Raw genomic sequence first — 12,384 nt, 5'->3', positions numbered from 1 at the left:
TATGTACCACATTTGAGTAAAATAATATGGTCTTTGTCTTTCTCTGACTTATTTGACTTAGCCTTATACTCTCTAGATCCATCCATGTTGTTGCAAATAGCAAGACTTCATTTTCTTTTATGGCTGAGTAATATTTCATTATATATGGCAATGTTTCTTTATCTTTTCATCTAATGATAGATATTTGGGCTGCTTCCATATATTCGTTATTGTAAATAATGCTACAGTGAACACACGGGTTCATATATCTTTCCAAGTTAGCATTTTCATATTCTTTGGCTAAATACCTAGTAGTAGAATTACTGGATCATATCATTATTCAATTTTAATTTTTTTGAGGAACCTCCATACTGTCTTCCACAGTGGCTGTTTCAGTTTTAATTTCCACCAACAGTGCACAAGTGTTCCTTTTTCTCCACATCCTCACCGACACCTGCTGTTTCTTGTGATTTTTTTGATGTTAGTCATTCTGACAGGTGTGAGATGATATCTCATTGTTGTTTTATTTGCATTTCCCTGATGAGGAGTGATGTTGAACATCTTTCCATGTGTTGGTGTCAGAAGAGTCTTGAGTGCAGTAGTCATGCAAGAGGAAATTAATGCCTAAGAGTGTTTTGTTTGTTTGTTTTCCTTAATCAATGGCATTACCAGTGTCTCCACATCAGTGAAGGGCAAAAAGTAGACCATTTTCGGATTCATCACTAATTATGAGTCTAATTGCTACAGTGTGCCTGTGAGACTTGCTCTGAAGTCACTACGCTAACATCCCAAGCTGAAGCCTGCCATGTGACCAGGTTGTTGAGTTTTTGCTCCATCTGGAACAAAGGATTACAGAGGAAAGCAGGCTGACAGCACACTGGGATGTCCTGACTAACTGTGAGATGCAATATGAGGTGACTAATAATATGTAAAGTGCCAAAATTTGCAAATACTTTGCTTTGTCTCCCACATGCTATTACCATATTTTATGTATGATGAGGTAAACAAAAAAGTTTGAGAATAGCTGGTCCAGAGGAAAATAGATTGACTTATATGCAAAGTTGAAGTTGGGCTCTACCTTTTGTTGTATATTTTTGTGGATAATAAAACGAGCTTCTTCAAAAGGAAGAGAAGGGTCGTGAGTATAGTTTCTGAGCACCTGGATATTTTCAGAAGCCTCCCAGGTAACCTCAGGCAGCTGCACAGTTGAGTGCGTATTTTCCTGATTGTCTTTCTGATCAAACCAGGAAAGCTAACAGAGTGGAGTCCTTCACAGGTGAAAACAAGACCAAGAATGACATTGTCAGAATTGGACCCACACATGAAAAAACATGAAAATATAATTCAACATGTACTTGGAGAACTAGTAGTGAGGACCTTGAATTGTAAGAGAATAAATGATGACAATCTGATAAGGAAGTAAAGGGGTCTGGTTGACTGCCTGGTAATAAGACAGATGTTTATGTCTATTCTCACCTATCCTGCAGGGCTATTATGAAGAACAAACGAAGGAACAGATGTACATTTACTTTGTAAACTTAAAAGGTATTGTACAGCTAATGATTAAAGTAAGGTACCTTGCACATAGTTAGATTGTTTCAAATCAGAAAGAAACATAAAAATATGACCATGTTATAATTTTTCCTTAGGTCATATTATTGGAACTGTTTGAGAATTATGAATGAGTTTCTATTTTTACATAAATAAAATATAATGTTTTAATAACTACTTAAAAATAGATGTGTTCTGTTGGCTCAGTGGGTTAAGCATCCGACTCTTGATTTTTTTCTCAGGTCATATCTTGCAGTTGTGTGATTCAGCCTGCTTTGGGTTCCTCACCCAGTGTAGATTCTCTCTCTCCCTCTCCCTCTGCCTCTCCCCTACATGCACTCTTTCTCTCTCAAAAAATAAAAATAGGGGCACTTGGGTGGCTCAGTCGGTTAAGCATCCGACTTCAGCTAGGTCATGATCTCATGGTTCGTGGGTTCAAGCCCTACCTCGCTCCCTGTCCTGACAGCTAGTTCAGAGCCTGGAGCCTGCTTCAGATTCTGTATCTCTCTCTCTCTCTCTCTGACCCTCCCCTGCTCACACTCTCTGTCATTCTCTCTTTCTCTCAGAAATAAATTTAAAAAAAAAACATTAAAATAAAATAAATAAATAAATAAATAAATAGTAAAAATATGGTCTATTCCTTGGTCACTGCCAATTAGAATATTGGTTTCCACGTAAGATGCACAAAATTTATCTGGGACGCTTTTAAAAATACAAATTTCTAAGCTCATCTTAGACTAGTTAATCAGAATATCTGTGGTTAGAGCTTGGATATGAGTTTGCCAGCTGCTCAGTTGTTTCTAAGGCAGCCTTCTCTATACTGATCTGGGGATTGTGGTTGAGAACCACATTGTAGCCCAAGATAAATTACAGAGCCATTTTAGAGGCTTTGCTGATATGTTTTCAAAAACATATATTTGACATCCTTAGATTACCTACTTAGTTCTCCTCACTCCTGAAATACTGCCATTACCTCTGACTCTATATTTTTTTAATATTCAAATCATCCTTTTCCTAGCTATTCAAAGTACTGAGCTCTTTTCATCATTAGAACTAACACACTTTAAAAGATGTGCATAAGCAAATTCATAAAACAGTAACAAAAGAGGAAATAGAAGTAAAACATTTAGAAAAAAGGTTTGACTTCCAAATTTAATAATACTTAAGATAATATTGTTTACTTTGAAAAAACAAAAGAATTAATGGAAAAGCTGTGTATAACCAGGGAGAATATATTTCTCGAATATGATCCTGGCCACCCAAAGTGGATTTTCACACTATTTTATTTTTAAGATACTGATACAGGAAGTTCTAAAACAAAGGAGAAACTGATTAAAAGTAAATATTATGGGGCACTGGGTGGCTTAGTTGGTTAAGCAGCCGACTTCACCTCAGGTCATGATCTCACTTGGGAGTTCGAGCCCTGCATGGGGCTCTGTGCTGACAGCTCATAGCCTGAGCCTACTTCAGATTCTGTGTCTCCTTCTCTGTCTGCCACTCCCCCACTCATACTCTGTCTGTCTCTCTCAAAGATAAATAAACATTGAAAACAAATTTTTAAAGTAAATGTTATTATCTGTCAAGTACTATGCCAACCACTCAAGTCTTGAGGAAATCAAACCTTAGAGAGGTAAGCCATTTGCCAAAGGTCACAAAGCTAGTAGGTGTCAAAGTCATGATTTGAACCCAGGTCTGACTCCAGGGTCACATGGGAAGCAGTTTATCACAAAAAGCTTGGGCTTTTTAAAAAGTGAAATGTCCCCACTTCGTCTGTTTTTCTTATTAGTTTTGATTTTTTATAAAAAGTAGACTAGTCCAACCACTACAATGACTGTTCTAAGGTCTAGTTAATAATGAAAACAAAAATTATAAAACTGAGTAAAGTCTTATAATGCGGCTGAAATGTTACCACTGCTTAAAATTATTTATGGTTAATAGTAGAATATTATGTTCTTGTTTTACCTTATTACAATTTTGACTTGTAATAGGCTTTATATTGTATTCAGGAAACAAAAATAATAATAGCTGGGTATATAAAATAACCTTTCTTAACCTGACTTTCCCTTGTATCAACATTACATTTTTTTCTTTTAATATAATGAATGTTAAATATACTTATACATTCTTGCAGTAATTTTAATAATGCTTGCTGTATCAGTCATCTGTTGCTGTGTAACAAACTATACCTGAACAATAATCTTTAATTTCCACCGACTCTGTGTTGACAGAGGCATTTCTTCCACTCATCTCCACTCATTCCAGTGGCTACCGTCAGCGGGCAGCATGGCTGGAGATAGACAGGCTCAGTTGGCTGCTCTCATGATTTCTGAGTGGCAGTTTGAAAGCTGGAATGATTGGGACAGCTGGGCCCCACTCTCCACACAGTCTTTCATTCTGGACATCTTTACAAACTGTCAGAAACATTCCAAGAAAATGAGATCAGAAGAGGCAAGGTATAATGTGGCCAGGGCTTGGGAGGCACGAAATACTACAGATAATTTGATCAAAGCAAGTTACAAGGTCAGTCATAATTCAAGGTACAGAGGAGTATGCTTCACCTCTTTTGTAAGAAGCTAAAGAGTGGTTGTGGTCACATTTAATGAATCACAGTCGAAATAGTCAGATTACCTACAACTCTGTGGTGTTATAGTGTTGGCCCTGAGAACATGAGAGGCAGCAGTGCATAGAAAAAAGAGCATAGGGCACCTGGCTGGCTCAGTTGGAAAGTACGTGTCTCTTGATCTCAGGGTCATGAGTTCAAACCCCATGTGTGTGTAAACCAGAAAAATAAAATTTTTTAAAAAATGTAAAGAAGAAAAGAGCACAGAATTTGAAGGCAAACAAACATGTGACATCAAGTTCCAATTTTCCCACTGAATGGGCATCTGTAAGCAATGACTTAAATTCTTTAACCCTTATTTTTCTCAGCTGTAATAAAAGTAATAACACCTACCTCACAGGGTGGTCGTGGTGATTGAATAGGATTCCATGCACAAGAGAATCTTACAAAGTGTTAGATACTAAATTAATATGAGATATATCACTATATTAAATAACAAGGTGGGGACATTTCATTTCCTTAGAGGTCCTTTTAGGAAGAGCACTATTCCTTTTTTTGTGTGAAGTATTTTTATGAGCTATAGGAGGAAAGAGTGAGATCTCAAGCATATACTCAGAGTTTAGAAGTTGATTGCCAACCCTGATGTACATGTTCAACTAATTTCATAAGGGAATGAAGAACACTCAATGAGGAAAGGAAAATCTTTTAAACAAATGGCTTAAAAAACTGGATAACCAAATGCAGAAAAATGAAATTGGACCCTTATTTACATCACTTAAAAGAATTAACCTGAAATGGATTAAAGACTTAAACATAGATCTGACACAGTAAAACTTTAAGAAGAAAACAGAAAGCTACTTGCTATAGGTCTTTGCCATGACTTTTTTTTTTTTGATAGGACATCAAAAGCAGAAGCAACAAAATGAAAAATCAACAAGTGGGACTATATCAAATTAAAAATTTCCTGCATAGCAAATTAAACTATTAACAAAGTGAAAAAACAATTTATAGGAAAGGAGAAATATTTGCAAATCATATATCTGATAAGGGATTAATATCCAAAATATATAAAGAACTTCTACAATTCAGTGACAAAGTAAACAACCAATCCAGTTTTAAAAATGGGCAGAGGCTCTGAATAAATATTTCTTCAAGAAGATGTACATATGGCCAATGAGTACTTGCAAAGATGCTCAACTTCACAAATTGTCAGGGAGATGTAAGTCAAAGCCACAGTGAGCTATCACTTCACACATGTGAGAATGGTTAATACCAAGAAGACAAGAGATAACAAGTATTGGTGAGGATGTGGGAAAAGGGAACTGTCATGCACTGTTGGTGGGAATGCAAGCTAGTGCAGCCACAATGGAAAACAGTACAGAGGTTCCTCAAAAAATTAAAAATAGAACTACTTTACAATCTAGCAATACCATTCCTTGGTATATATCCAAAGGAAATGAAAATAGGACACACACAAAAATATCTGCATGCCCATGTTTATTGCAGCATTATCCATAATAGACAGATATGGAAACAACCCATGTGTCTGTCAATGGATGAATAGATAAAGAAGATATGATGTGGGATGTGTATGTTATATGTGTGTGTGTATGAATATTATTTACCCATGACAAAGAAGGAAATCCTGCCATATGTGACAACATGGATAGACCTTGACAGCATTATGCTCAGTGTGATAAGTCAGCCAAAGACAGAAACTCTGTGAAATTACCTACATGTGAAAAAATTAAAACAACCTAACTCATGGAAACAGAGAGTAGAGTGGTGGTTCCCAGAGGCTGGGAGGTGTGGACTGCTGGGGAGCTGTTGTTTAAGGTTACAAACTTTCAACTATGCAACTATTAGATAAATAAGTTCTAGGGATCTAATGCGCAGCCTAGTCATTACAACCAACAACACTCTATTTTAAACTCCAAAATTGTTAAAAGACTGGGTCTTAATCATTCTCATTACAAAAGAGAAATTATAATTATGTGGCAAGATAGAGGTATTAGCTACCCCTTCGATGGTAATTAGCTTACAATATATAAATGTGTAAAATCAACATGTTTTATATCTTAAACTTAACAATGCTATATGACAATTATACCACATTTTTTAAAAAAGGTGATTGTTATATTCCCTGTATTACTATTAAGAGATTTATTTTTATCTTTAGAGAGATAAGAAAGGAAAAGAAAGACAAAGACAGGCAGTAGATAGTGAGAAAAAAGAAGAAAACTCAGAAAGTTGGGTGACAATTATATTCATTGTGATTCCGTCTCTAAGCACCAAATATTCTTTTGGTAAAGTACAGTAATTTCACTGGATGCTAGTTGAAAGTGATTTCTTTTTTAAATCAGATAACATAAAAAAAAGGTTCTCAATAGGGTTTGCATGGGCTGTAATAGGAGCAACATCAGAGGAGTGGCCCAGGAGAACATATGTCCACAGTAATTCATATAAATAAGGATGAGCACTTTGGACTCACACGGCCTGTAGAATTGGGTGTTTCAAGCTAAATTTATCTCTTTTCCAAAGGGTAGGAATTTAGCCACTGACTGATATATTACATTCAAACAAATCAGAGGAAAATCCCTTTGATTGCTTTGTGATCAGACTTCAAGCAATTGATTCAGTAAAACAAGAGGCTATAACTTCAGTTTCCTTTTTGAGTTCAATGTATCATTGCTCTTGTTAGAAAATGAAATGTTACAAACTTTGGGGCTGTATAAGATCATGAGTATTTAACTGATAATAATGGTGCAGCTTAGATAATAACTCAACTCGATTCACCTTCAGAAGACCAGATGCACATGTATAACATTTATGCTGCTGAAATTTGTGGTTGTCACTATTGCTAACACAGGCCTCACTCACTGGCTGACATTGAGTTACAGAGCAGAGAGGCTTGCAAGAAAGGCAAATACAAGTTTTATTGGTACAAAGAGAATAACGCTGCAAACTAATGACTTCTGTCCCTTTAAATTATAGCTGGCAGGGGCCTGACATGGCAAGGCGATCTCTTTCCAACAGCCCGTCAACATCTTCTCAACTGCCATCAGCATCAGTTTGCCCCCTGCCCTTCCTTAGCTGGCCCATCTCTCTGGAGGCCTTTGACTGGGGGCTAGCTTTAATCTTGAAATACTACAAGCTTTACAATGAATTGGAGACTCTGTGTCTTTTTATTGGATTTTTGTTTTTAGGTAAAATTTGTGAGTTTTTCTCAAAGGCTAGTGGCGAATATAAATTCTAGCTCAACTAGAGACCAAATGTGGTAAAGGAAATTTATTGTTCCTGCAGGTTCTGTACCCATCCTCTGCCCTCCCCTCTTGTGGGGGGGTCCCATTTCTCACAATGACCTGCTATGGTGACACAGAAGTGCCCACTGGAGTACCCTGATTTCCACTCTCTTTCATTTTCCTGCTTGTTCCCCTAAGTCCCTTAACTTCCAATGTAATTTGTTACTTATCTCCTTCATTGGGAGTTCTGTTGGGTTGTAGCTCATCTAAACTGTTGAAACTATTTCAAAACAATAGATGCATGGCTAATGGCTGCAGAATGTCTTGTTTTCAAAGAAACTGTTGGACTCTGGGAAATCTTCTCAGAGAAGATCTCACCCTGAGAAATCTTACAAGCATTTCCCCAAATGAACAAGGAAGTAGGAACTCTGCTTTCATCCACGTGGCAAAAAAAATCAAGTCACATTCGTATTAATGCCCCTATTATGCCAGCTACCAGCAAGCCCCCAGCTGCCCTCACTGGAATTTCTGCACGTCTCCATATTTGTTTGTCATGCTGTCTGGGAAGAAATTCCTGTGTGGCTCTCCTGTTCTGACTTTTTCTGTTTGCTGTCCACTTCTCATGCAGCTGTTCAACAGATGCAGGTGCAGGGATGTTTCTACAAAGAGCAGTCCTGGGAGAGCAACGTTGTGGGTCCTAAGAGGATCAACTCCTGTGGCCAGGATGCTGCCCTCCCTGGACCCATGCTTCCCTCCCCAACTGGGCCTGGCCCCACTCCTCGTACAACCATCTCCTTGCCGCCCATGAAAACAGAGGCTTCATCTTCAGGTCCTTGGCTCCTGGGCTCTTAGACACAACTGAAAACAAAGAAAAAAGCAGAGCTCTTCAAAAAAAAAAAAAAGAAAGAAAAAAAAACAAGCGAAAATGTTCAGACTCAGAACAATCTCAGTCCCTACTTAGATGAAAATAAAACTCTGAAGGGAACAAGATGAAAAGTAACTCAACATGATACACAGACACCACTTTCCTTTATTATATAGAGCAGTTCTTCATGGAGCAGAACATTTCAGAGATGGCTGTCTTGCTGTGGTGTCTAGGGTGGACAGCAATGCCCCCTTGTTCACAATTTTGCTGTCCTTGGTTTCAGCTACCTGTAGTCAGCCACCAGAGTGAACAGTCGTTCCTCCTTCTGACACAGCGTTTTTATGTTAGTAGTGGCCTCAGGAACACTACGTCACAACTCTGGAGTCATTCCCCTCACTTCTCATCACCTTGGAATTTTATCCCCTCACAGCATCACAGGAAGAGGGGCGAGCACAGTACCGTATGATACAATGTTTTGAGAGAGGCCACATTCATGTAACTTTTATTACAGTATATTCCCATAATTGTTCTATTTTTTAATTAGTTATTACTTTTCATCTCTTACTGAGCCTCATTTCCAAATTAAACTTTCTCATGGGTGTGTACGTATAGGAAAAAACATCATGTATTCAGGGTTCGGTACACCCCTGTCGTTTCAGGCATCCCTTGGGGGCCTAGGAATGTATCCCCATGGGTAAGAGGGGACAACTGTGTTTGCATAACTGAAGATGTGGTCAGAGTGGGGCTTTCCTCCCTCAAGAACAATCTAAAGTTTTGCTTCTTTTTGATAGGACTCTGAATTTTTCTTTTTATTACATATCAATGTTTCAAATACCTTCAGGTTGTTAAAAGATAATCTGAAACATATTAAATATTTTAAGACCTTATTAGAGGAAAAACTGGTAAAAATCAAGCAGTGTCAAGCCAGAAATGGCTTGGAACTCTCCAAGAATGGGAGCAAGGAGGGACTTTTATAGAGAAAAGGCAGAAACAAAGCAAGGAAATTATTGATTGGCCAGAGCTTAATGCCTTGTTTGCTGTTCCTGATTGGTTGTCCTTGTTGTTTTGATTTCATAACCTTGAGGCATTTATGGGCTTAAGTTTTGGTTTTCATATGCTGACCATCATGGAATAACAGCCACATCAGTTAATGGCCTTCCTGTTTACTCTAACAAGGAAGATTAATCTAACAAATTCTTTCAGTCAGAACTCAAGCACAGTGAACTTATTTTGCTTTAGGCAACATCTGTGAGGAGGAAGCAACTTACCTAGAAATGGAGACTGGGTGTTGGCAGAAAAGTACAATATATTGCAGTAGGAGGACTCACTTCATGCTTTTGAGTCTTCCCAGCACTATAAAAGGCAAATTCTGGACCACAGTTCTTAGCGGTGAATCTTGTTTCTGGCATTAGGTCTTGAGCTAGGCCAAGAAAGAATTCAGAGCCAAACTCTCAAGCAAGCAAGCAAGGGTTTCATAGTGGTCAAAGTACGCTCTCAAGGTGGGAGATGGGGAGATCCAGAGGTAGCAACTGCACAGAGGGTCAAGGATGTCTTTTTTGTTGTTGTTATGTTTGTATACCTTATGGGTCATAGCTAAGGTGCTCTCTGACTGAGGTTGTTTCCAATCATCTAAGGGACTCCTCCTCCCACTCACCAGGGAGAGTTTCTGGCCCTATATGGTCCTTGCTGGAAATGTGATGGCAGCCTCCCTCCATGGAGGTGGGGGGAGGTGTCAAAACTACAGTGTAAATGTATTATAATGAAGCTATGGGTTATCCTAGGGCAGTGGTACCTAGGGAGAGAGGCCTGCATACCCGCCCCCCCAGGATCTTTCCCAGCTGTTTGGAACCTCGTTTCCACCCCCTTTTTATTCGTCAGAAAACACCTGTTCAAATCAACTAACTGCCCATCCATCACAGTTTGCAATGAGTTCTAAAGACAGAATCAGGTTTACCAATGAGAAATGGAGGTATTTAGAGAATGTTCAGTCCTTTCCCCTTTTCACATCCAAGAGCAGCTTTAACCCCCCACCCCCCACCTCAATTCCTCCGTTCCTGCTTCTACCAGCTTCTCGCCTGCAGTTGCATGGGATCCAGCAGCTGTAATGCCTCCTTCCTATGCCCTGGAGCCAAGAAAGTTAAGTGCAGTAATTTGTTCATGGAGCTGGCACTAGTCACTACTCTGTTTTGGCCTATCTCTGTGGGTTCCCACAGTGCTGGGTTCAGTTAATGAACTCAACTCCTTGTTCTTGCTTAAGGAGAAATTGATTATCTTTTGTTAAAACACAGGCTTATATGCAGTAGGCACTTCTTTGCATTTGTATGTTAACGCTTACAGATTCAGCTAAGATATTTAGCTAAATAGGCATAAAAATGATTTGGTAACTCTTTTGTTATGTTCTTCGTCTTTGGTCTTATAATCGTTATGCTATGAAGCACTTTCAAGTTAGTACATTAAAGTATTACATTCTGAGAAAAGGTTTTACGTTCTTTATGCTTCTTGTCAGCCCCTTTCCTGCCGCTTTGAAGCAGAGGCAGAAGGCAGTGAGGGGTGTTTAGGTGAAGGGAGGAGCAGCAAGAACCTAATGCTTTATAGCCTGTGAGTCGTTTAGCTGTCAGACGATAGAGTGTTCAATAGAATTCGGTAGAACTAAGTGCCCTCTTTTTTTTAATGACTAAAAAGGAACAGAAAGAACAAGGTAAAAGACAGAAGGGCAAATCTACATGTCGCCAACCAAAAGCAGGGAGGTTGTATATTTTCAAGTGCTTAAAATGCTTCTTTTAATGTATTTTTCCCTTTCCTGAGCCATATCTAATACTAAAGTCAGTGTTTAAATCAGCTCACATAAGCCTGATGTAAATTAGGTAGTAACTAATGAAACAAAAAAGGAGTATCAGCTTCTGTATCTTTTTCTTTTATTAAATCAAGAGCTGTGTTTTTATGTACATGGTCCAATTATGAGTCATGTTTATTTCCCTTATGGATACAGAGCAGAGATAAAATTCATTTTGTCTTTTCTCTTTAATTCCGATGATAAGTGAGTTTCAGTTCTGATTTTTCTTAACTAACAACTCATAGTTACCAGTAAACTTTTTCCAAATGCGTTTAAAAACAAAAAAGAACTATGGTTTTGATGAGGGAGCAGAAGGCAGCTGAGGGCCAAACATAGCCTCTATCACCTACCCCCACCCACAGGTGGGATGTGTGTGACATGCCACAGGCACTCCTCACTGCACAAGGACAAAAGAAAGGACAAAAAACAAACGGTTGAACTGATAAGAGTATCCATCTGTCTACAAGTATCTTGTAAATTACAGGAAAAAAGCAACCCTCTCAGTAGCCTAATCTCCAGTAACCTATAGACTCCGATTCATGGAGCCCCAACATCACCAACCTAAAGCAGACAGGGGAACTTCCATAGTGAAGTGGGGAACAAAGGCAAGAAGGAAATGGCAAGTAAAATTAAATTTCCTTATAACCTGCAGCCCATTGACAAATCCTTGAGGCAGATACAGAGTATAACATTTCTCCAGGATCTCCCTACTGTCTTAATGTTAATGCTTTGCTAGAGGGGGAAAAAACAACCTTAGCTTGACAATAGCTAGGCCTCCAGGAGTCTGTAGTTCATTAGCATATGAAAATCTCTTTGGAAACTTCCCTTTTGACTTTACCATCCCTTCACCCCATAGTGAATGAGGAGCCACTCTGCACAACCCCAGCGCAGCTCTTCCTGCTCACAGGTCTTATCCTGGGGCTTTAATAAAATCACCTTTTTGCACCAAAGACATCTTCAAGAATTATTTCTTGGCTTTCAGCTCCAAATGTAAGGCCACAAGTCTAAACGTCTAAACCAAACTGACTCCATGACAGGCTTTAAGTTTCCCCTCTAAACTAGAAGGCCTGAGTTTCAGCTTCCCCGAAACTATCAGGCAGTTACACATTGCCCAAGGCAGGAGAAACCACCCTTGCAACACCCAATCAGGAAAGGCCAGCGACCACCCTCCACATTACTAAGGGAGAGGCCTGGAGATAGAAACTATAGATAGGACCCTGTTACCTAATGTTAAAGTTAACCCGTTAGTCGCTGAACAAGACCCTAGGCTCGCTCTGTGATTGGTTGAATTTAAAGGTACTCTAAATGTTGTAATTGGATCCTGCCAAAAGTAACGAATACTCTAGACAATGTG

The 12,384-nt window shown here is 38.8% G+C and overlaps 1 protein-coding gene across 1 annotated transcript in view; it reads left to right on the top strand.

The window, feature by feature from the left end:
* Nucleotides 1–8,184, top strand: part of LOC144239071 (uncharacterized) — a 426,062-nt gene extending 417,878 nt beyond the window's left edge. Inside the window, exon 7 of the mRNA XM_077773060.1 lies at nucleotides 7,961–8,184. Coding sequence (XP_077629186.1) covers nucleotides 7,961–8,184 — 224 coding nt within the window. The remainder of the gene's footprint in view (nucleotides 1–7,960) is intronic.
* Nucleotides 8,185–12,384: the final 4,200 nt, after the last annotated feature.

Source organism: Crocuta crocuta, unplaced genomic scaffold (genome assembly GCF_008692635.1).
Source record: "Crocuta crocuta isolate KB4526 unplaced genomic scaffold, BGI_CrCroc_1.0 scaffold140, whole genome shotgun sequence".
Classification (NCBI taxonomy): domain Eukaryota; kingdom Metazoa; phylum Chordata; class Mammalia; order Carnivora; family Hyaenidae; genus Crocuta; species Crocuta crocuta.
Note: the sequence above shows the minus strand (reverse complement) of the source record. Positions and strands in the feature narration are given on the sequence as shown.